The sequence below is a fragment of the Lagopus leucura genome, unplaced genomic scaffold (assembly GCF_019238085.1).
Source record: "Lagopus leucura isolate 7727_CA_CO unplaced genomic scaffold, USGS_WTPT01 Super-Scaffold_1, whole genome shotgun sequence".
Taxonomy (NCBI): domain Eukaryota; kingdom Metazoa; phylum Chordata; class Aves; order Galliformes; family Phasianidae; genus Lagopus; species Lagopus leucura.
This window is the reverse complement of record NW_024962250.1, coordinates 39993289-40016883: the sequence shown is the minus strand read 5'-3', so window position 1 is coordinate 40016883 and position 23595 is coordinate 39993289. Positions and strand designations below refer to the sequence as shown.

Sequence of the window (23595 nt, the reverse complement as noted above, 5' to 3'; positions counted from 1 at the left end):
TAAATTATGAAAGAGCAAGTCCTCTATTACTGGGTAATGTAAAATACAGGCAGTTGTATTGTCTGACCCTAACAGTAATTCTGAACTGTTGCTCCATCCCCTGCTCTGAGCGTTAGTGTGTACAAATAAAATAAAATGATCAGGAGTCGTTTTTCCTTTTTCAAAAAGAGAAAAAAATCAAACAGACATCACAAAGCATAGGAATCTCGATATTTTGGCATTAATGCTGGTAGAAAATTTTGCTAAATGGGAAATCACCATAGCTGAGCCCAATCGGTGTGTGCATGTCAGGCAGTGCAGACACGGCAGGCTCGCTTTGTGCTTCCCTGCTGCTTCATTTCCATTCTGGGTTCCATTGATGTAGAACCATCTGTTGAGAGCTGAGGTCTCAGAGCTGCATTGTCCCAAGGTTTGGTTCTGCCAAGTTCATAGACTCATGGGATCGTTCATGTTGGAAAAGAGCTCTAAGATGATGTCCAACCCCAACCCAGTTCTTTGCTACGAGAGTGGTGAGGTGCTGGAACAGCTGCCCAGAGAGGCTGTGATGCCCCGTCCATCCCTGGAGGTGTTCAAGGCCAGGTTGGATGGGGCCCTGGGCAGCCTGGGCTGCTGTGAAATGGGGAGGTTGGTGGCCCTGCATGGCACAGGGGGGTTGGAGCTTCGTGATCTTTGAGGTCCCTTCCAACCCAAGTCAATTCATTGATTCTGTGATTCTGTGAACCCCTCCCCACCATGCCCACTGACCATGTCCCTCAAAGTTCTAGCAGAAGAAAAGGGAAGTGTCTGTTGCTTTCAGTTTCTCTGTGTTTCCATGGATCTCGAGCCAAGGCATTCAGACAAGGAGGAATCATTTCTTACTGACATATATACAGTGTGTGGGAATGGGTATGTATTTGGTTTCTTGAGGATCCCTTAGTTTTATGAGGAATAAAATAGTCACCAATGGTGACAGATGAAGGAAAGCAATAGTGGAGAGGAGATATAGGAACAAGAATGCATTGTGCCCTCCGTGGATCTTGTTTGGGTGCATTTTGCTTTTCTGATTCTCTTACTCTGTGATTGGAGTGCATGTGTTGTGGAGGTGTCCAGCTGTGTCACAGCAGGATCTCCTACCCTGCTTGAACCTTCCTGCCCCCTAAACAGGCCCTGCCAAAGGCTCTCACCTCTCTCCTGTTGCCGAAATTACTCCAGGGAGGTGACAGAGGCCTTTACCATAGGTGTTGTTTCTGGGTTTCTTATGAACGCAACCAAAGGTATTTTAGTTCTTAAGGTCTCAGTTCCCAAAGGTGGGATATGAAAGCCCCCAGATTCACGCAGCAGGGTTCCTTACCCACAACTCACCCCAGCCCTTACATCTTCAGAGCCCCATGGCACCACTTCTAAAGGAAACAAAAGCCAGAACCCCATGCATGGAGCAACCTATCCTGGGATGCAGCATCCTTGTGCTGGTGATGACCTGGGGACTGGGGCACCCCCACAGTACCATTTCCACATTGGGCAGTTGCAGCCTCGTTTGATGTATTATTTCTCACCCAGTTTAGTATCACTTGATCAGTCTTCAACCTTTCTGTGCCTTTCCATCCATCTGTGGAGGTTTGGTGCTCATGTGCCGGGAGGTGTTGAGCCTTTCAGATCATGTATGCTTAGTATTAAGAATGCTTTTGAAATCAACTATAATTTAAGATATAAAACTGAAACACGTTCATGACTTATGAGAGACTAGGTAATGAGGAGGACATTAGGTTGCCGTGTGTGTGTATATTTTAAGTTAGAAGAATGCATGCAGTCATTATCTTCATTACAAACATTTTAAAGCATATGTGGATACTTCCATTACTGAGAGCTGCTATCTTTAGCTTTTCCAATTAATTTCAGATTCTGGGAGTCCATATAATCTGACAGTTTGCTGTGCTGAGAAATGTATTAAGGACGGCTTGTGATACACTAATTAGGACTGCATCTAAAGAGCCAATCATCTAATAGTTTTGAAGGAATCCACTTATACTTTTTTCCCATTTTCATCTCTTATTTCTTAAGCATTTTGTTTTCTGAGATTACAGCAACAGTCTAAGGCCAGGACTGTCAGCTGCTGTAAATCAAAGTACTCCAAGTGATGGTGCATCAGTGCTGCTGAATGCCTTCAGCTGAGGATACAGCACCCAAAGCCCTCATCAGCTCATCTGCTGTGACTTCATCCTTCTCCCATGACGTTTTGCCACCTCCTGTTCATTGGAGTCACTTCTGCCACCAGGAGCTGGCTGCTTTGACTGGCAAAACGTGAAAAAAAGAAAGAAAACATTTTAACCAACATTTGTTCACATTAAAATACGCTTTGTGATAGATAGAAGAAAGGAAATAAGGTTGAAAATACTTTGCGTATCGCCAGAATCTATTTCCTTTGGCAAGTTTCACATGGAAATGCCAATTCTTACTTTATTCTGGAAATTATTTTATACTAAGATCCTCACTGGTATCAAGCTGTAGTGGGATGCCTTCTGTACTTTGATGGACACAGAAGGGGCCTGGATAGAGGTCTGGAAAGGTCGTCAGATTTTCCCTGCAGCTGTTGCAGTGCTGCTGTCCTCAGCTGGATTCTCTGCCTTGCTTTATCTCCAGCTTCTGTCTGCACAGGAATCCCAGCAAGGAGGTGCTGCTGATACCCATAACTCATTTGTTGCTAAAGTTTTCAATTCTGATTAAAAAGCAGAAAACATTTTCATGGAATATCAGAAGGGAAGAAAACGCCTCAGTCAGCTAACAAAATAGAAGGTTAATCGGTGCTTTGGATTTCAAAACGAATTCAGAAAATTTCTTTTGATGAAGAAGAATCTAAAAAGCTTTTTGCTTTTCTCTGCTAGTGCTGTTTGATGTGCTTTTCAGTAATGATTTGCTCAGAGAAGGAGGAATGGGGGTCTGCAGGCAGCCAGCCAGCCCAGTGGACCTATCTCCGTCCTCAGCTCCATCCTCAGCTCCATCCTCAGCTCCATCCTCAGCTCCATCCTCAGCTCCATCCTCTTCATTGGGAACAGCTGAAATCCCGTCCTCAGAATCCCCAAGTTCTGCATCTCAGTTTCACTTCTTGCTTTCTGCTTCTAAACTTGTCACAGAGCAAATGCTAGGAAGATTTTTAAAGCAGAATAAGCGCGGCTGCATGCTGACTGGCTGAGCATATGGAGCAGATATCTTTTTCTCTTAAGAAACATGCGCCCGGGAGGCACGGATAAGTTACTCGGCTTCACCCTTTACAGGATCTGTCATTCTGCTTGGGCTGCATCTATCGGACATCTGGTGCTGCGAGTAGACAACCTCATGAAAGGAATTAAAAAACGTCCTGTTTTTTTCATAGGAATTGCAGTGGGGATGGGGAGCAGGCTGCTCGCAGGATTTGCAGATTAACTCTGGGCTGATGGCTGACGCTGGCTCGCTGTGCTCATAAAGAACAATGGCTGTGCCTCATCCTGCTTAGCAGAGCTCAGCTAGAAGAGTTTGTAAACTTTTTTTTTGCTTTTCTTCTTTTAAAGAGCAGGAATGAGCGAAGCCGTGAATTGGGATTTTGCTGCAGGGTAGGTGTTTGAGTTTGTCACGATGCTTTGGTAAATAAGAGATGAAAAGTAAGTCTTGCTACTAATTCTAAGATTTCTTTATTCTTCAGATGCCTTTTGCAAATAATCCAAGCTTTCTTGAGCCAGGCTCTTTAGGCATAGTGTCTCCTGCAGCAGCACCAGGCTGGATTTCTGCCACCTATATAAACAATGCATATTTTAGCATCTAAAAGAGCTTTTGCTTTCAATGCTGGGGGAAAATCTTGTTCTTCAGTCTTGTAGTGCTGAGTAGGTATCATGCGCTTTGACACAGCATTGGCAACTACTCAGGCAGACTGTCAAAGTATGAAGGCTTGTGGCTCTCAACTCTTATTGTCCTCCACATTATAAAATGTTCAAACCAGAGCAGGAAAAATGAATACAACAAACAACCAAAACCCTTTCCATTTTGAAATGATTATTTTTGAGCATCTTACAATCACAGGATCACAGCATGGTTGGGTTGGAAAGGACAATCCTCCCAGTCCCCCCAGCTGTGGGCTGGGTGCCCATCAGCTCAGGCTGCCCAGGGCCCTGTCCATGGCCTTGGGCATCTCTGGGGATGGGGCACCCACAGCTCTGACCATCTTAGTGGTCCTCCTCTGGATAGTTCCAAGAGCTCTCTGTCTTTCTTGTTCTGGAGGCTCCAGACCTGGATGCAGTACTGCAGATGGGGCCTCACAAGAGCCAGGTAGATGGGATACAAAGAAGTTGGTGTGACTGGCTGGCATATGCCCTGGGGAGGGAACCTCTGCAGTAATGGGTTTGCAGTAGAGTATAAGGTTGAAAAAACCTGAGAGATTACATTTGAGTGTGTTAGATGCAGGAAAGGCATATATCCAGTGTGGAGGAAGGTATTACTGGTGGTTGTGGGTGCCCCATCCCTGCAGGCATTCAAGGCCAGGCTGGATGTGGCTCTGGGCAGCCTGGGCTGCTGGTTGGCGACCTGCACACAGCAGGGGTTGGAGCTGGATGAGCACTGTGCTCCTTTGCAACCCAGGCCATTCTGTGATTCTATGATTATTTTCAACACAGAGGCTGCAAGGAAATGTTCATATTTTCCCTTATCTGCCTGCTTCTATTCTTATAGCCTCAGCCCTGATGCTGTCCTTATTGAACCAAGCATGCGGTGACTAAAATAAGCCAAGTTCTCCTGCCTGATAACATTTTGCTTGCGTGTGTGGCTGGGGGGCTCTCAGCTGATGGCAGCCCCCTGCAAGCTGGCTGTCGTGGGGATTGGTCATGGCTGTGCCAGTGCTGCTGCTGAACTGCAGGGTTCTGTAGCACTCTGAGAAGCTTAGCGCTGGTGATTAATTTCGGCTGGGAGAAATGAGATACATTTCCCACTCTTAACTGCTTTAACAGGCTTACGCAAATTTTGCACGAAAGGAGCAGCTCCATAATGAAACTTAATGGCTAATTGCACTCTGTTAATAAAATTGGAGATGTCATCAGCCGCTGAAAAAGGACTGGTAAATCATATAAACAATAATACACAGCCTAATGTTGTGTGAGTACCAAGGTGGGAGTCTAATAATTTTCTTCATTAATTTTTATTGATCTGTTGATCGTTCATTGACATTTATTGAAATAAATCAAACTGTTGACACCGAAATACTGACTTAATTCTGAGGACAAATTACATGTTCAGTGGCACATTAGTCAGGAGCTATTAGTTGGGTTTCACAAGGGAAGGAGATCTTGGGGGAGGTGATCTCTGGTTCTGCTGCTCTGCCTTTAAATCCACATCCCAGTCAGTGTTAGGCCAGCTTTTACCGGCACAGCCCATGGATTCCAAAGGGAAAGAGAGCAAGATGCACTCGTGCTGCTGCTTATCTGGGCTGATGGCATCGTGCTTTGGCTGAAATTTGGAGATGTGTTAATTTATGCTGTGAAGAACCAGGATTTTCCCCAGGCTGCCTGGAAGGACTTCTGAGCCGTCACAGTTTCAGGCTCCAGATGTTTTTTTTTTCGAGGAAGGAAAGGCTGAGGGCTGACGGAGCCCCAGTTCTGCTTGCCATGCCAGTGCTTCTGGAAAATGAAGCGATGGAAATGGCTGCTGCCAGCTTTGAAATGGTGTGTGTGGTTGTTACTGAATGGTGGATGGGAACACTGAATTCCCCATTCCTCCTTGGGGAAACTGCCTCCCTCTCCCAGTGAAGATGAAAGAGTAGGTCAGTCTAGAATGACGTTATGCTTTGTTCCTCCAGGCTAACTCCTTGCTGATGCTTACAGCCCCTTGGGGACAGCCTGCTCCTGGGCAGGCAGTCTGGCATCTGCTCCTGCTGCTCAGTGGATGTGAATGAGGCCACAGGCCCCCAAAATACCAAAGGCATACAGGCAGTCCATAAGGTGAACCGGGGGCCGTTAAGCTCCATGTATGCAGCTTTCCTGAAAGTCATTATCATTGTAACAATGATTTTTGCTTAGTATAAAGTTATACTAAAGTTATCGTGAGAAGACTTCTTATATCTCATCCAAATCTTCTTCTGTTAGTTTAAAACTACGGGATGACTGAGCTTAGTCAGAAGAACCCAGCAACTCCCAGCACAAATGAACCAAAAGCTTAGCATTTAATTCAGACATTTCATTGAATTTACATACATGAATTGAATTTACATTTATGTGTATGTTTGGTGGCCCTGCCAGGCAGGGGGGTTGGAACTACATGATCCTTGGGGTCCCTTCCAACCCGGGTGATTCTGTGATTCTGTGATTGAAACAAGTCAGTTCTCTGCAGCTCGGGGTGTGCAGGCTCCCTCCCATCCAGCGTGCCAAGGACTGGGGGAAAACTCCTGGAATACAGGATGTAATGGGAAAATGAGTCATTTTCTTGGCACTACTGCCACCTGTGTTTTTTATTCTTTAAGCTACGTTTTTCTTTTCCTACTGAAGCTAAAAGGAGTGACACAAGTTTTGATAGTGCCTGGAATGTATAAAATGCGGTGTAATGATTTTCTTGCTTTATATAATGGAACATATTCCAGTCGTTCAGTGGTTATGGTTACTCCCACATCCAACATTTCAAAACAAAGATGTGAAAACTGGGTGTGAGACATTGAAGTATGGGAAACACAATTTTAATTCAAGAAATCATATTTTCCTCCTAAAAGGAGGTTTGTTTCCTTGGTACTTGCTGATCACTGGCACAGATTTGTGCTATCTCACAAGAAATGCAAATTGTTATTTAAAAAGCTGTTTATTCTTGCTTAACACCATAGAGAAGCCTTTTTTTTTTTTCATTCGTGTAAGGTTGCGTATTTTGAAATTCCTCTTTAATGTTAAACTGTCTGTCTGCAGTCAGTGACAGCCTTGCTGAGCTGCATTGCAATTAGGGAAACCTTAATCCTGAGTGCAGAGCTGAGCTGAACCAGAACTGTCCTTTTTGGGACAGTGTGATCACTGCTCTTGGCAGTCACGTAGATTCGGTGGTACCTTCAGTGGGACATCTTCATAAGATGTATTTCTATTCCTTTTGCCCAGTTTGATGGAATATCACACACCACACCTGGCTTTCAGATGAGAAGTCTATTCTCCCACACCTGGTGGCTCAGGCAGCCAGTAGCTCCTCTACAGCACAGTCCTGCTTTTAAGCTGTCCTGTGTCCATTGGAACACTTCCACCCTGAAGGCCGTGACCCAAATGCTGGAGCACAGATTTTCTTTATGCCCAGTCGTTTAGACAATATTCTTCCATGTTGCTGGCCAGAATGGGGCTGGCTCCAGAGAAGCCAGGACTTACAACTTTTCCACCAACCTCATCCTGGGGTCCAGGTGGATCTATGGAGGAGCCAGAGAATTTTGGTTTGCTAAGTCCTAGCATTAAGTGAAAGTACAAACCCAGGGAAAAGCCACTTTAAAGTCCTCATTGGATGCAAGCCCCAACTGTGTTCTGCGTGGTTGCTCTCCATCAGTTCATCAGTGAGCGCCCTATTACAGATGTGCCACGTTATGGACCTTGACGTGGCTTTGAGCAATATACTGTGTATGTGTGGCACTAAGATTAATAGGTCTGGGCATCTCTGTGCCCCAGAGTGCCTGGATCTCGCTTCACTTGCTGCTCTGCTTGGCTGCGGAGGGGATGGGAGGTGGAAGCCGGCTTGTGCCAGGAGGAGATGATGCTTTTTGAGCAGGATGGGAAGAGAGCATGGACCAGGGGAAAGAGGTCCAGAGTGGACCTGCTCAGAGCATTTTTGGTCCTGAGCAAGGTCTAGAATGGGTGTCCAACCTTTTGGATTTCCTGGGCCTCATGGAGCAGGGAGAAATTGTCTTGAGTTGCATATAAAACATATAATATACTTAATGTATATGAATAACAAAACTTTGATTTTTAAAATATTTTTAATTATAACATTAAAAAGAAAAACAAAAAAAAAACAAATACCCATGAGATCAACCAAATCATAAAACTATGGATTGAATGCATGCAGGACTTTAGAGCCTGCCCAGGATTCCAGCCTCTGATCTCAGTCCCCTCAACCTGCAAGGAGATCTGTCAAGGTCACAACCTCAGTTTAATGGAACTCGAGGTTTCCTAGACTGTCCCATGCCATTTTGGGACCTGTGTTTGGTTTCTGCAGCATTATATATGTGTGCAGTTTCTTTAGGATTGAATCTACCTTTGCGGTGCTCTTTGTCACCAACGGTGCTTCCACAGTTTTCTTTGTTAAAAATACATTTCTGAAAGGTGTTTTGTCATAATAGAGGTAATGGTTAAGAATTCAGGATTCATTTTTAATGAGTGATTTTTCATACTTTTGATTTTCGTGTCTGTATGCTATTCAAGCTGGGAAAGTCAACGTATTGTCTTTCTTGAGCCTGTGGTAATAACCGAGATATGTTTACTGCTGAACTCTAACACTGCTGAAACAGGTCTGGCAATATCATCTGTATTGTGATTCCAGGAACAACAAAGTGTTACTTCAATTAAGCCTGTCAGTTGTAGATCACTTCTTTTGGAAGCTTCATAGAAGCCACTGCTTGAAATCTGTTGCAGACCACTCAAGAAGCAATTAGGGAGGAAGATGCAGTGTAAAAAGATTCCCCTATACACTTGTCTTCCCAATTATCCCAGCTCTGTGTGACCATAGGAAGATGCCATAAGGTCATGTCCACTTGATGTGTTGAGACATTGTGACAGCATCCTTCTCTAAACTGCTGGAATAAGAGACTGGGAAACCAATTGTGGGGGGCTGCAACGTGAACACAGAAAGAGTCAAATGTGACGCAGTAAGACATGACTGCTGGGATAAGTTTTAATTGCCCATTTAAAGATGTCAAGAAGAAGTAAGAAGTAGGAAACAGCACATCAGAGGAATCAAGTCTTTGAAAGGGTAGATGACAGCAGGACAAGGGGAAATGGTTTGAAGTTGAGGGAGGGCAGATGGAGGTTGGATGTCAGGGGGAAGTTGTGTGCTGTGAGAGTGGTGAGGTGCTGGAACAGCTGCCCAGAGAGGCTGTGATGCCCCGTCCATCCCTGGAGGTGTTGAAGGCCAGGTTGGATGGGGCCCTGGGCAGCCTGGGCTGCTATGAAATGGGGAGGTTGGTGGCCCTGCATGTGGCAGGGGGTTGGAGCTTCATGATCCCAAAGGCCAAAGCAGCACCAGTGAGACTGGAAATCTGCTGTGGGGCTGCTGCCAGGCAAGGAGAAACTCAGTGCTGCAGTTCTTCTCAAATGCAATTCTCTCTGGTTGCAGTTATTTGCTGGTGAGAATTCACTCACACAGAGCTTTGGTTGCAGTCTTGTTGGAGAGCAGTGTTCAACTCTGAGCAGTGTCAGAACTCAAATTCATTAATCAGTTGCTTTTAATTATTTACTTCAATCTGAGCTGTGAGAAGATCCTAGTGATTTGTGGACCTTGCAGAATTACTTAAAACGTAATTAAAAATGATGTATGTGAAATAGGAAACCCATAATGATTGTGTTAGAAGTGTGTATTCATTATGAGTAACATGCTTTACCTCCTGCAGGAAAACATTTCTCCCAATCCCACGGCAGGATCCGTGCAGACAGATCCTTGTGTGTGTATGAAGAACTTTCTGGAAAACTGGGTGTGCTCCAGACTTTGGACACTACATGGTCACTGTGTGTGCACAGGGCTGTGATGTCCTCCTGCACAGCCAGGCGCCCCTAATGGAAGCATTGGGGCCAGCACTGCCCTCTTGCATTAGAGCGTTAGCTGCCTTCCCAATGCAAGGCATCAGCCCTGGCTGTGCCCACGTGTAATTCTGTTATCCTCCCATTTGTTTCATTTGTTTCAGTGGTGCTTTTCATTGTGAGCTCCTCTGTGTAAAACCAATCAGCAAGAGTGAAATCCCCAGTGAGTTTTATGCTATTCTGCAGTGTAATAAGGAGGAAATAATCTTTTCTCTCTCTTTTTTTTTTTTTTTTTTTTAAGAACATGAAGATCTAAAGTAACTGTGTACGTGTTTGCAACTCTCAAAAATGAGTTTTCCCGTACTCCTATCAGCTCTTAATTCTGCTAATTGCATATGAAGTGACCGGGGATCTCGGTGGTATTACTGTGATGAATGCACTGCCCTGGCACAACAGCTCTCATCACTACAGAGCTTGGAGTGTTTTACTGTGGGGAACGTGGGGTTGGACACCAGCTGGAGGTTAGCTGATAAATGTGTTATTAGGTCAGTTTATTTCTGTTTTTAGAAAGCGTAGTACTCTTGGTGGGGAGTGAGGATGGGAAATGTTACACAAGGACATTTCATTATATAAATATTGAGAGTCTCAATTAACATCTTCATTTTCGGGTCCCATGTGGAACAAAAGCCAGGCATCCAACGCAGGGAGCCTTTGCTTTTTCTGTTTTCATAGCTTTATGACTGTATGTTTCCTTCAGCAGCCTTAGCAGACAAGTGATAGCAGGGCGAATTCTGTAGTGTAAAAAGATCTATCAGCATGAAATACTTCCTACCTGCTCTCACTCTACATGCCCAGCAGCATAAATAACCCTCGTTCCGTTGTTGAGCTGTCCATGGCTGTCCTTGCCTCCCAGTCTCACAAGAGAAGGACGAAGAGCATTTTTTTCCTTGCATTGATTGGACTGTTTTTGCCACGTTGCTTAATGCTTGCCTGTATCTCTGTGACTTAAACTGCATTTCCAGAGCTCAGGAAGCCTTCTTGATCGATAGCACCAACATGAGGAGCCACCGTGCCAATTAAATCACACTGCCGCTTCCCAACGCTGCTGTCACAAGCTGACCTAATTTTGGCACTACAAAGCTTATCAGTAGAGTATCTATTGAGTTATAGGAACTGTAATGCTGCTTCTAGGAACAGGCAGATTTCTTACCCCCTTACAACTCGTTACGCTGTCTGTTTATTGTCCTTCCTGCTGGGCAAGTATTAAAAAGTTACGATCTATGACATATGGTCCGTGTCTGTTGGTATCTGTTCCTGAAACAGTAGGTATGTTCTGGATGAGAAAAAGGCTGTTGTAATTCTCCAGACACGAAGACCCCTGATTCTGTTGAACATTTCTTTCTTATTTGAAATGTTTTGGAATAATAGTAGCAGAGTCAATCATAGCATCAGAGAACGGATTGGGTTGGAAGGGGCTTTAAAGATCACCTCGTTCCAACCCTCTGCCCTGAGCAAGATTGCCATGCACTGCACCAGACACCAGATCCAATAATAATGTGTTGCATGCCGTGAGCAGATATGGCCTGTTGTGTTGCTGGTGCAGCTTGAGGCCACCCAGTGACCAAGCTTTGGGTTGGGGAAAGACGAGGGCAAACTCTTGCAAAGGTTGCATGCTGGTTATTTACAGAGAGTGGTGAGGTGCTGGAACAGCTGCCCAGAGAGGCTGCGGATGCCCTGTCCATCCTTGGAGGTGTTCAAGGCCAGGTTGGATGGGGCAGCCTGGGCTGCTATGAAATGGGGAGGTTGGTGGCCCTGCCTGTGGCGGGGGAGGTTGGAGGCTCAGGATCCTTGAGGTCCCTTCCAACCCAAGCCATTCTGTGATTCTGTGACTCTGAGTTTGTTTACTTTCTTGGGTGGCCAGCTTACTTAGAAAAACTCTTCTCTACTTTGGCACTTGTTCAGAAAACAAATGTTATTCTGCAGGTTTGATGGAGAGTGGCTGTGCTCACATTCATCATGGCATCTGCTCTGCCCTTTGTGTCTTTATTAAATGCGTCTGGATACCTGCATCCATATTCGCACAAATGTACACAAGAACTTCTTTACAGTGAGGGTGACGGAGCACTGGAACAGGCTGCCCAGGGAGGTGGTGGAGTCTCCTTCTTTGGAGATGTTCAAGTCTTGCCTGGATGCCTACCTGTGCAACCTGGTTTAGGAAACCTGCTTTGGCAGGGGGGTTGGTCTCAATGATTTCTAGAGGTCCCTTCCAACCCCTACAATTCTGTGATTCTGTGATTCAACTTTGGGCATTTCTAATTTTGCCTTATCAGAAATTTTATGACACCCTTTTCACCCCTGGATCTTTGGGATCTGTGCCATCTGGGGAGCTTGTGGCAAGTTGAAGCCTTTTTGCTTGCGTAGTCTTGTGTGTGTACAGGAGAGGGGGAGATGAATTGAAATTGCTGGAAAAGAGCAGCCAACAACGGGGACTTATCTTACATCAATACATAATGAGACACAGAGAAAGGTCAGCTTGGCACCATTCGTCATAGGAAAGGACTCTCTTGGTGTATTTGCATCACAGGGAGGTTTGTTGTCGGTTTTGTTGTCACAGCTCTGTCTGACCTCACACTGAGCTTTGTGTGCACTGCGCCTGCGTGATGCCAGGACGGCAGGTGATGGATTCCTGCATGTGGTATTTACCGGGCATAATCACAAGACAAATACTTCTGAAGTGCCACAAACAAAATAAATGCCAAGGATATATTACTTCCATGCCTTGTCTGCCATTAAATCCTTGGAGGCATATTTCAGAAGTAGCTGTAATGAATATTCCTGGTGAAGAGAAGGAGGTGACATTTTGTAATTACACAATGTCTTCTGAACCATAGAACATTAAAATTAAAGGAGGAAGAATATTTTTAATTTTCCTGCATTCGTTTTAATCTTTCTTAAAGCAGTATATACTTATACTAATACAGAAGGAGTTGTTTTTTCTTTTCTGTGTTGCCATTTCAAACGTAACAGATGTGGAGCCGTGGCACAGACACTAAATCAAATTCAAAATTACGCTTCAAGCGTAATTTGAAATAATATGAATACAATATGAATTAAAATGTCATATTAATATAATACAAATGTAAAAGGCAGCAGGATGTCAGTGTAATGTTGCTGACTCTCCTAATTTTATCTGGTCTCCTCATCTGTGCTGAACTGCTTCTGCATGTCAGCAGTTTATGCTTTGTGTTGTGGGAGATGGTACCCAGCCGTGGGGTGGAGCTCATCGTACCACGGCTGTGTGTGGCAGAACAAGGAATAGATGCCTGTGGTCCTTGAGGTCCCTTGCAATCTGGGCTGCTCTGTGATTCTCTGACATTTCTGGCATGGCAGAGAGACAGTGAAGAGCAGCCCAGTGGTTTAGAGGTCTTATTTGTTTCCTCTAAGCAGCAAACAGGGTCTCCATCCCTACAGGGAGCAGCTCTGCAGGGCTGTGGGGAGGTCACAAGGCAGTTCTGAGCAAGAGGAAGGCAAAGCAGACCAAGCAGGCGTGCTTGTCTGGCTGCAGCCTGGTGGGGAAGCTTTTTGCAGTGCCGTTAGGTTTGAGCAGTGCCAGCAAGCTGTTCTGTGCTGCTCTCTGGTCCCTCCTGGAGCCGATCGCCTCGTGCCGTCAGGCTGGGGGCACACTGTGATGTGGGAAGCATCTATTGCTTGCAAAAGCTCTTCCTCCCACGCCGGTCTCTGCAGGGAGGACAGGTTTCTGAAATGCTTGCTGAAGGGATTAACCTAAGCCAAGCACATTGAGAAATGATCTAAATATAGTAGACTGAGATGGATGGGAGCAGTGCATGGTAGTGAGGAGTATCAGGCTTAGCCATTGCAGCCTGACATAATTATTCTCCTCCTGCTCCTGTACCTGACCCGGCACTGTCCTGCTCAGGTCCTTTCCTTGAACCTCATTTTCTTCAGCCTTCAGAGAACGAGGGCCAGAATTGAAATTAAGGGCAGTGTTTGTATGAGATCCAGGCGCTGTGCAGCAGGTGGTGCCTAAAGCTGCATGCAGAGCTGCAGGAACACTGTCTGTAGGTGGGCTGAGGAAAAGGCAATGAGCAGCGGTGTAAAAGCATGCAGGTTCTATGGTGGGAGCACGATCAAGTCCTTCTGGGCTCTATTTTTCTTCCACTTTCTGGCTTTCTCGATCATTTAAGGCTTCAGTTAGGACTAAAGCATTTGTCCACCATTGGAGCAGCACGCTGATGAGCAGAGAGGGCTGGGTGTTTAAGCCCCACCAGAATTACCATTTATCTCTTCAGCTTTTGTTATTTCATTTGGCAGCGGGGTTATAACTGGAGCTCCACTTTCTTCTCCTATTGATTCACTGTCTGAAAATTTTAATAGTTGTGAATTTCATGCTGCAGAAATAAAGATACAGCCGGGAACATCCACGGGAGAATTGCTAAAACAGAGCTGTAATTTGTACATTTGGTATCAGGAACAACGTTGCTGTTTTCCTACATGTACAATGTGTAGAACATGGTCACGTCCTGCAGCTCGGACTGCATTTACAAGAAAATTAAGGTGAGGGTTTGTTCAGCTCCAAGCCTTGATCCCTTTGGCAGCAACAGGATTTCAGTATTAATGTTGAGAAGGAGCAGCATCAGCCCCGCCGTTTCTCCTGCTTAATTTTAATGGTTTAATTAAGGCGCCTCATTTGCATAATGCACGCGATAATAAGTTTAGAAAGATATATAATGACGAGAACAATAAGAGAGAGCTCATTTAGGAATGGAGCCCAAAATAACCAGAAAGCAGAGGAGCTCGTGAAGGCTGTACCCTGGGGACCGCGAGATGGGGCCGAGCACCACGGGCCATCTCTTGGCACCCGATGTGGGTCTGCTGCTGGGGAGGGCAGGGATGGCCAGGTGCTGTGCTCACTGCTCTCTGTTTGCACCTTGCAGCCCCCCCCACCGTGCGTATCGTGCACTCAGGCCTGGCGTGCAACATCGAGGAGGAGCGCTACTCGGAGAGGGTCTACACCATCCGTGAGGGTGAGACGCTGGAGCTGACCTGCCTGGTCACCGGCCATCCCCGACCACAGGTGAGCCCCCACCCAACTCTTTGGGACAGCTTCATCTGCTGCTCTGCTGCAGGGGGTTAGAGGTTGATGCGTCAGGATCCACTGGAGGATTCGTCAGGGCTTTTGTGGGTTCGGTGCTGCAGTGCTGCAGAAGGAGCATCATCGGCACAAAAAATGATGGGTTTTGAGTGAATGGTTAACTGGCAATGTTGTGGTGTGATGTGGGGCTGCAGAGGTTGGCAGAAGGAAATACAAGTGAAGGTAGGGAGTGCTGAGAGAGTGGTGCGCATCAGAGTAAATGGGCTGAGCTGGGGGGGGGTGCCTCACTGAGCTCCCATATCCTGGCCATGAGCATGGCATGAACCATGGCATTGAGATCCTGCAGGAAACTGAGGTTAAACTGAAGGAAACTATCCTTTTCCAGGCCTGGCTCTATTATTTTAGAGCATTTATTCAAAGATAATCTGGTCAGTCTGTGCTGGAGCTGCTTGGTATCCCCATCACCATCCCTTCTCCATGTGCACCTTGTGAAGTTATTTTACATGGAATCACAGGATCATTGAGGTTGGAAAACATTTCTTTTCCAGAAGATCCCAACCCCACCCCACCATGCCCACTGCCCACATCCCTCAGTGCCACATCTCCATGGCTCAGGAGCACCTCCAGGGATGGTGATCCCACCAATGCTGGGCAGTCTGTGCAGTGCCTGACTGCTCTTTTGCAGAAGAAATGTTTCCTGATATTCAACCTGAACTTCCCCTGGTGGATGGAACATGAAACCATCAACTCTACACTTACCCATGTATGCAGTTGATTCACGTTCTTTGTTTTCTTCCTTAAGAGCTTTTGGTTCTTTTCTGTCTCCCTTCAGAGCCACTCTATGACAGACTTTCATGCAAATGCTGAAATATCTGAACTACTGCAGATGAAAATGACTCTTTCCAGGGGCGAGGTGTAGAGCAATGGGCAGGGTAGGATCTGTCCCAAGCTCAGGGAGGGAGGAATGTGGCCACCTCTCTGAAACTAATTAATGTTCCACTGCCTGCTGCTTTTCTTGCATTCCTTCAACCCCCCCAACCTTTCCTTATCCAGCCTTATTTCACATCTTTTTTAGATGCAAAGCAACTGCTTTTGGATGGAAATAAATAGCAACTTCATGTGCAAGCAGGAAAGAATAAAGATAAGTTGATACTTCAAGTGTGCTCTCTGGGAGAATGTTTCCCAACCCACCTCCTCCAACAGGGCTCACATGTGCTTGGTGCAAAGCTGCAGGAATCAAAGAGCAAGAGCCTTCCCCAACCCAAGAGGCAGCATGCTGTTGTCTGCCTGCAAATGCTTTGGCTATGAATGGTGCTGTGTTAAGCAGTCACAAAGCTTATGATGCTGCTGAATCAAAAAGAAAAAAAAAAGCCACTGTACAACCTAAGCTTCTTATCAAGAGAGCGACCACATGGCTTCCTTTTTGCCTTCTCAAAAAATCTCTGCTCTCATCTGAGATTCAGGATAGAAAATTGATTTCTCTTCGTTTTACCTGTTTATAGATTTTCTTTGTCATCCGGCACCTCCGTCTGCACCCTTGCACTCACTTTCGTGCTACAGCTCTCAAAGATTTGCCATACTTTATGTTCAGATTAATTGCCTCAGGGGTGGGGATAGCTGTGGTGGCCTCAGATGGGTGATTCTGCAGCAGAACACAGGAGGCTTGGCAGGGCTACATTTGAACGTTTGCCTTTTTATCCCCTTCCTATTAAATTTCCATTCAGTTTTTACAGCCCTCTTTCCCACCCCAAAGATGAGGCTGAGACTTTTTGTTGCTGTTGTTAGTTTTTTTGCGTTGCTGTGTTTAAACTTCAGCATGCCTTGTCTATGGGAGCTGCAGACCCCTGGATTCCATTCCCTTGGACTCTGTGCCCATAAAATCTGCCTTCTCTTAAGCAAGGCTGTGATGAATCTCAGCAGTGTTCTTTTGTCAGTAGGACTATTGGGGAAAAGCAGGCATCGAGCTCAGACAGGAGATCGAGATGGATGTAAAATCAGCAAGATGTGGCTTGCTGTTAGCAATTGCCATAAAACTTCTCTTACCAGTCAATTATTACTCCTGGGTGTTTTAAATACAAGCAGGGTGTTTTAAATACAGCACAAGGTGTTTTTTCATACTGCTGGTTGGATGCATCCTGCCTGGTCCTTTAGGGGAGCTCTGCCTTCCACCCACATTCTAAGGTAATTCACTACTTGAATATTTTTGTGATTATTGCACAGAAGGAGGCTGTGGATGCCCCATCCCTGCAGGCATTCAAGGCCAGGCTGGATGTGGCTCTGGGCAGCCTGGGCTGCTGGTTGGCGACCTGCACACAGCAGGGGGTTGGAGCTGGATGAGCACTGTGCTCCTTTGCAACCCAGGCTATGCAGTGATTGTACGATTTTAGATGGTTCTTACAAGCAGCAGATGTAAGGTTGCTGCACAGGATCAGTGCAAGAGGAAACACAGCAAGTCAGGTGCAGCTTGTGGAGGTGCTGAGGTGGACAGTGTGCTGCTGGGAGGATGGTCAACATTCATGAGAGGTGGTGGGATAAGGACTGTGAGGACTTCTTGTCTGAAATCAGGTTCTGTTCCTGATATGCGAGCTGAGTTTGTAATTGAGCATCTTAAAATCCAGGGGTTTGGAGCAACAGTTAATTACACCTGCAAGAGAAGAGACTTTAAAATCATGCACGCTGCTTAACAAACACTTTTTTTTCTTGTTATTGGGGCCAATTAGCTGCACTCACCTGCTTTCCTGATACTTAGCTCACAGTAGGTCTCCCCAGCTGTGGAGAGGCAGATTAGAAGCCAAGTAGCTAATGGTAGAGGATGGAAAAAGGAAAGTAGTGGAGGAAAATGTGTGAAGTTTCTTGCTGTGGGTCCCCTTGAGATTGCAGCCAGGCAGGCAGGTGTCAGAGCTGGCAACTGGCTGGAGCGGGTGCTGGCACTGCTGGCTGGGTCATGTCAAGGCACTGAGCTCAGGGAGGTCAGCAGGAGCCAGCCTGACTGCAGAGCCATCAGGTCTTCTTCTCTGATGTTTGTCTGCTTGTTGCCCTCCTCTTGGGCTGAAAGGAGCATGATGATGATGTGTGAGCTTCAGACCACTGCTGTAAGCTGCTGTAACACTTGGGGTCTTCAGAGGCTTTGTGTTCTGCCGTCCCCAGGGCTGACCATCCTTCTCAATGCCCCATCCCATGGATCATCCCCAAGGGCAGCAGACCTTGATGATGCTGTGTTCCAGCCTCCTGCACACTGTTGCATTACTGTTACTGGCGCACTGTCTGCCTGGTTTTCCTTTCCATCATATTGCACTTCCTTCTGGATACATCAAGAGAGAAAAAGGCAGTGAGAAAGTGCGGCTCATGGGTCACTCTTGAAAGGATGTACCAAAGCTGGGACCCTGGGAGAAGAAATAGTTTTGTTCTCCCTCATGTCAGTGCTCCTGTGTGCTTTACCAAAGTGCACATTTATTCCTTTTTGTCTTTCCAGGCATTGCCTTTAACTTCTTGATCAATTGATGTATCTCTGTCACAGACATGGGTGTGCCTCAGTCTGTGATCTGCTCTGAGTTGTGTTGCAGTGATGCTGCTTTGTAGGGGCCTCTCTTTGGAAAATACATCTTTGGCTTTATTCTGTTTTCCCACCTGCAGAGCTCTCTGTACAGGTACTTAAAGGCAGGCAGAGAGATGGAAACATGTATTCGGTGCAGTGGTGGCACCTGCAAAGTGGAAGTGGTTTTGAAACTGTGTAAAAAATTTTCTGTGGTCTAATCAATATCAATAAGTCCACTGGAGGAAATAAGAAAAGCTGCAGTCAGTGCTGCAAAGGGAGAGAGTTGGAAATGCTTGTACACAGTGCTTCCCCAAAACATAGCTTGGCTCCTAATTGTGCAGAAGGCTCGGAGCACCTCAGCACAACAGCTGTGCAGTGACTGTGTAGCATTGGAGCTATTACTGCTATTCATGATTTGCAGGATTCTTATACATGGCACTCATCACTTGATCTATTAAATGCACCATTAGTTGCCATAGAAACTAATTTTTCTTGATGAAGTTTTTTAAAATGCCAAAATTCCACGCTCAGGTGAGGCTAACGGTGGGTGGGCAGATGCAGCCATTACTCATAAATTATCATTTTCCAGATGTTGCCCAATGGTGGGCATGGTTTTTTTTTTCTTTTTTTAATGAACAGAATTCATCATTTCCCTTCCTGTCTGGGAATGGGAGCACGGCAGATGATGCTGCTGTGTGTCTGTGTGTCTTCCTAGGTGTGGCCCTAGGATGCCAGCGCTGTGTCCATCTGCTCTCTTAGTGGCATCTAAGGCAGCATGGAGGTGGCTGAGACCTGTGGTATGGGTACCTTACTTGCTGCTTTATGCAGCTGGTAGGTGACAGAGCAGGGGCTGCCTGCATTGCCCATTGCCTGCTAAAGGCTGAGACAGAGGCTGTGTTGGCAGACCTTCGCCTACATCGGGGTTATTTTGGCACTCATTGTCAGTGATTCTTTTCCACATATTTTAGGTCTGTGTGCTGTCAAACCTCGGCTTACATCATCCTGTCACCTTCTGTGAAGCAAAATGTGCTGTGTGGAGCCCATCGGTGTGGCCCGGTGTCGTCCAGTGGGTGGCAGGCCCCCATGGCTGTTCCCTTGCCTTGCACCTAGGTGGGTGGGAATGTTATGTCTGCTCTGCTGGGGTTGAGTTTCTTAGTGAGTGATGCCCTACGTGATCTCATGGCCACAAGTGTTTCTGCCTGTTCTGACCTTCCATCTGCCTGCATCCACTGATGCAGTCCTGCCACAAAAGGGAAGGTAAGCTTGGAAATGGGTAGAAACCACTCATGGCTTTGGGATAAATTCAGTCTAGCACCTTGTGTGCAACACATAGTATGGTCCTTCAAGACAGGTATGCATGCTCTACCCCCAAAGAGCTGTGGGAGTCTGCCTGTTCTGGGTTGTAACATGTGCTAGTATGCACTGAGGATTCCTTCTGCAGAATCCAGTCAGAATCTCCCTCTCACATTCTTCTCCTGCCATTTCTGGGCAGTGCTCCCAGCCTATGCCTCTTAATTTCTATTAAGTCACAGGGCTAAGCTATGTGTTTACTCCTGGTTGCTTGCAAAGAGGCTTCCCCTGCTCGTGTTGTGCAGGGGTGCAGCTCCTTTGAGGTGTGGGACAGCAGCTGGGTATGAGCCAGCACTGCACTCTGGAGCTTAAAGAGCTGTCTGTGCCCTGGGGTGCACCAGGCCCAGTAGTGCCAGTGGGAAGAGCAGGGATTGCTTGGGTTTGGGTGATGCTGTGTGTGGCCAGGAACAGAAATGGTCCCTGGTAGGGGATGTACTCATGTACCATGTTTGAGGCCCCAGAGATCGAGCCATGTCTGGACTGGCTGGACTTGCAGGACTGACCCGTTTTGCATCTGTATTGTTGCAGCCATTTTCCATGTGTGATGTGGCAGGGTTTTTATTGCAGATTTGTACTGCAGGAGAAAAAGAAAAAAAAATCTTTAATTGTCATCTGATACTGAACAGTACAGTGGGGCTTGAATGAGTAAAGCACTGAAGGAAGCAATAGAGAAGTTGGGAAACCAGATGTATTACAAGGGTGGCAGTGGGAGACACCTTGGGTACCTCATGTTGGCCTTCATTCATTTTCCTTTCCATAGGAAGTGTGCAGTGAACCTAATGGCTTGGCCAAGGAGAGAGAAATGGCACCCTGCTTGCACACTGCACCTTCCCTTGTGATGTGGTGCAGAGTGGCTTTGGAGATGTGGGAAGCAATGAAGTAGCACAGATCAACAATTAGAGAGAAGGATCAATGGCTGGAATGGAGGGGTGGGTAAAGGGCTAGCTCAGCTGCTCTTACAGATCAGAGATACAGTGCAGAAGGAGATGGGACTGCCATCCAGTGCCCTGCAGTCCAAGATGGGGCCCAGCTCTGCAGCCTGTGTGATTTAGCACTTAGAAGCAACATTGCAGAAGCAAAAGTTCTAAAAGACAAATGGATATGAGGGTCTCGTTTGCATTTACGAGGAATCATTTTTCCCTCTTAATTGAACGTTAGGAATAAGCCAAGTTTTTACAACTGTGTTGTTTTTATTCCTTCCTCCAAAGGCTGAATATTTTCCTTGCAGATCATGCATTGCTCCTTGCATCCCAAAACGAAAAAAAACCCAAAGCTTTTCAGTTGGTCCCAGCATCTCTGCAGAGTGGGTCACTGCACTTCTTTACACAAAGCAATGCTGTCAGCTGCGGTCAGAGCGTGTTGTGCACTCAGTTTAGTGATGCGCTCAGATGCATGAGCATCTCTGTCCCAGGAAGCCTGCTACAACTCCAAAGGTGTCCTTCTTGCTTGTCCTCCAGTGTAGCCCCTCTAGGGGGATGCTGTGATTTCTGTCCCCAGTGTTTATTTCTCTTGTCAGGGCAGGGAAATGCTGTAGTGCGTAGTGAATGCATGTGCAGTGCTTTGCAGAGGTGTGAATTCAGGTGCAGTACTTGAGGAAGAAAATGTCAAATTAACTGCTCGTAGCATCAGCGGCAAAAATGGCATGTAAATTTTAATCAGGTTTCTTTTAGTGCTGAAGAATGATAGAAATACTTGCCCTTCACCAAGAAATGTGAGCTTTATCGAGTCAAACATTTACAAAGGGGTTCTCAGCATAAAAAGCAGGCTAATTTAGTCATGAGTCAGGCTGGATTTTGTCAGGTGCTCACTGAACATTTGTAAAATCTTTCTGTGAACTGAGGAGTGTCGCATGAAATCATCATCCATTTCCCTAACAAGAGTACAATTACTGTAATAACGATATGCAGAGGGCAATAGGAAAGCAGCTGTTCCACGGCAAATAGCCCCCTCCCCATAAATTACTTTATTTGGCTACATCAGCAGTTAATAAGAATGCCTTCCAATTAAAGCAGAAGATGTAGCATCCAGTTTGCTTCAAAGGAGCCTTTTATGTTTCACTTGCAGCTGATCAAAGCCAACTCCACGTGGGTTGTTGTTTTTTTTTCCTGTTTGTTTGTTCTGAAACGCCGCTCCTTACGTTTTAATGGACGGAGTGCCAGAACATGTTAATTCTTCCTTTGCACTTTAATCAGGTAAAGGTAAGGTTGTGTACCAAGTATTTAATATGGCACGTGCTTTAAATAACGAAGGTGCTCTGTGATGCACTGCAGTGCTGTGCTGGCTGCTCGGTGGGAAGCTCTTTGCTGGAGCTGGAAGCACTGCGTGGTGCATCTGCTGCCTGTCAGTGTGCAGCGTTCTCCCCATCTACAAGGGGAAGTTCAAGAGTTGCCTTTGCTTGCTTCTAAACCTCATTTGCTGATATTTGGATGTTGTCTCAGTGGCAGATCTTAGAAAGGCTCAGCTGTGAGAGGAAAGTCTTGAAGATGAGAATGTTGAAGTAAGGGCAGGCAGTAAGCGAGAAAGGAAGGAGCTTACCTAGCCATTCCTTTAACTGTGGTTTTATTAGGAAGGTTTAGCCTTCCTAATAAGCAACCTGAGAGAAAACACAACCCATTGCAAACAATACTTCACCCCCAATATGTCTTCATAGAATAACTTACGTTGGAAGGGACCTTAAAGATCACAGAGTCCTAGAATTGCCTGGGTTGCAAAGGAGCACAATGCTCATCCAGCTCCAACCCCCTTCTGTGTGCAGGTCGCCAACCAGCAGCCCAGGCTGCCCAGAGCCACATCCAGCCTGGCCTTGAATGCCTGCAGGGATGGGGCATCCACAGCCTCCTTGGGCAACCTGTGCCAGTGCCTCACCACCCTCTGGCTGAAAAACTTCCTCCTCATATCAACCTAAATCTCCCCTGTCTCACTTTAAAACCATTCCCCTTGTGCTATCACCATCCATCCTCACAAACAGCCGTTCCCCCTCCTGCTTATATGCTCCCTTGATGTACTGGAAGGCCACAGTACTTGAAGGGAGCATTCCAACTCCCTGCCATGGGCTGGCTGCCCAGGATCCCATCCAACCTGGCATTGCACACCCCCAAGGGTGGAGCATCCACAGCTTCTTTGTGCAGCCTGTTGTAGTGCCTCACCACTCTGAAATGTTTTCTAGTATTTGCTGACTCCTGCTAGTGCCTATAGATGGGGAATTGTACAGAAACAGAATTGGCTGGAGTTGTCTTAGTTGTGTGAGCTGTGCCTCCTCTCCACCGCATCATGGAGTGCAAGATATTTTGGGGCAGTTGTAACAAGAAAGATGGGCAGCATTCTTTATGCTCAGTGTGCTCCTTGTTTATTTTATTCTGAATAATATAGGCATTTGTATCTTGCTGTTTCTCCTGGTTCTGGGAGATGTGCGCTGCAGGGCAGTGCTGACTCAAGTGATGGCTGATGACTGTATGCATTGTGGTACATGGATTAAACACAGTCCTGTGAACAGCAAAAAATATGCACCTTGCTTTCCATTCTGATAAAGGATTTTGAGAACAAGCTTCAAGATTGTTGAAAAAAATCACCAATTTTTTGTGTGCTTGCAACTGTGTTTTCAATGACCCTACATGCATTCGCTGTGAATTTTCACATGGAATGCATAGAGCTGCAATCAGATACTCAACTCAGAAGTCTGGTCCTGACTCTTTACCAGACTTTTCTAAGACCTCCCTTAACAGAGTAAGATATCCCTTGCTTCACAATCACACCTCATTCACGTCATTGCTTCTTGGCAGTAAGTATATTTGCAGAGAGATATTGTCAAGGATGAAGCACAAGAGGTTTCATCGAAAATCGTTGATGGACACAATGAGAACTCAGTAAGAAGTGCAGCCAGTGCCATTGAACCAGACTGATGCATCAGTTTCACAAAAATG

At 46.1% G+C, this 23595-nt stretch overlaps 1 protein-coding gene across 5 annotated transcripts in view; it reads left to right on the top strand.

Annotated features, from left to right (window-relative positions):
• Window positions 1-23595, top strand: part of MDGA2 (MAM domain containing glycosylphosphatidylinositol anchor 2) — a 315520-nt gene that overhangs the window by 79893 nt on the left and 212032 nt on the right. For all 5 annotated transcript variants that reach the window (XM_042868550.1, XM_042868537.1, XM_042868569.1 and 2 more), the window contains exon 2: window positions 14633-14772. In XM_042868550.1, coding sequence (XP_042724484.1) covers window positions 14633-14772 — 140 coding nt within the window. The remainder of the gene's footprint in view (window positions 1-14632; window positions 14773-23595) is intronic.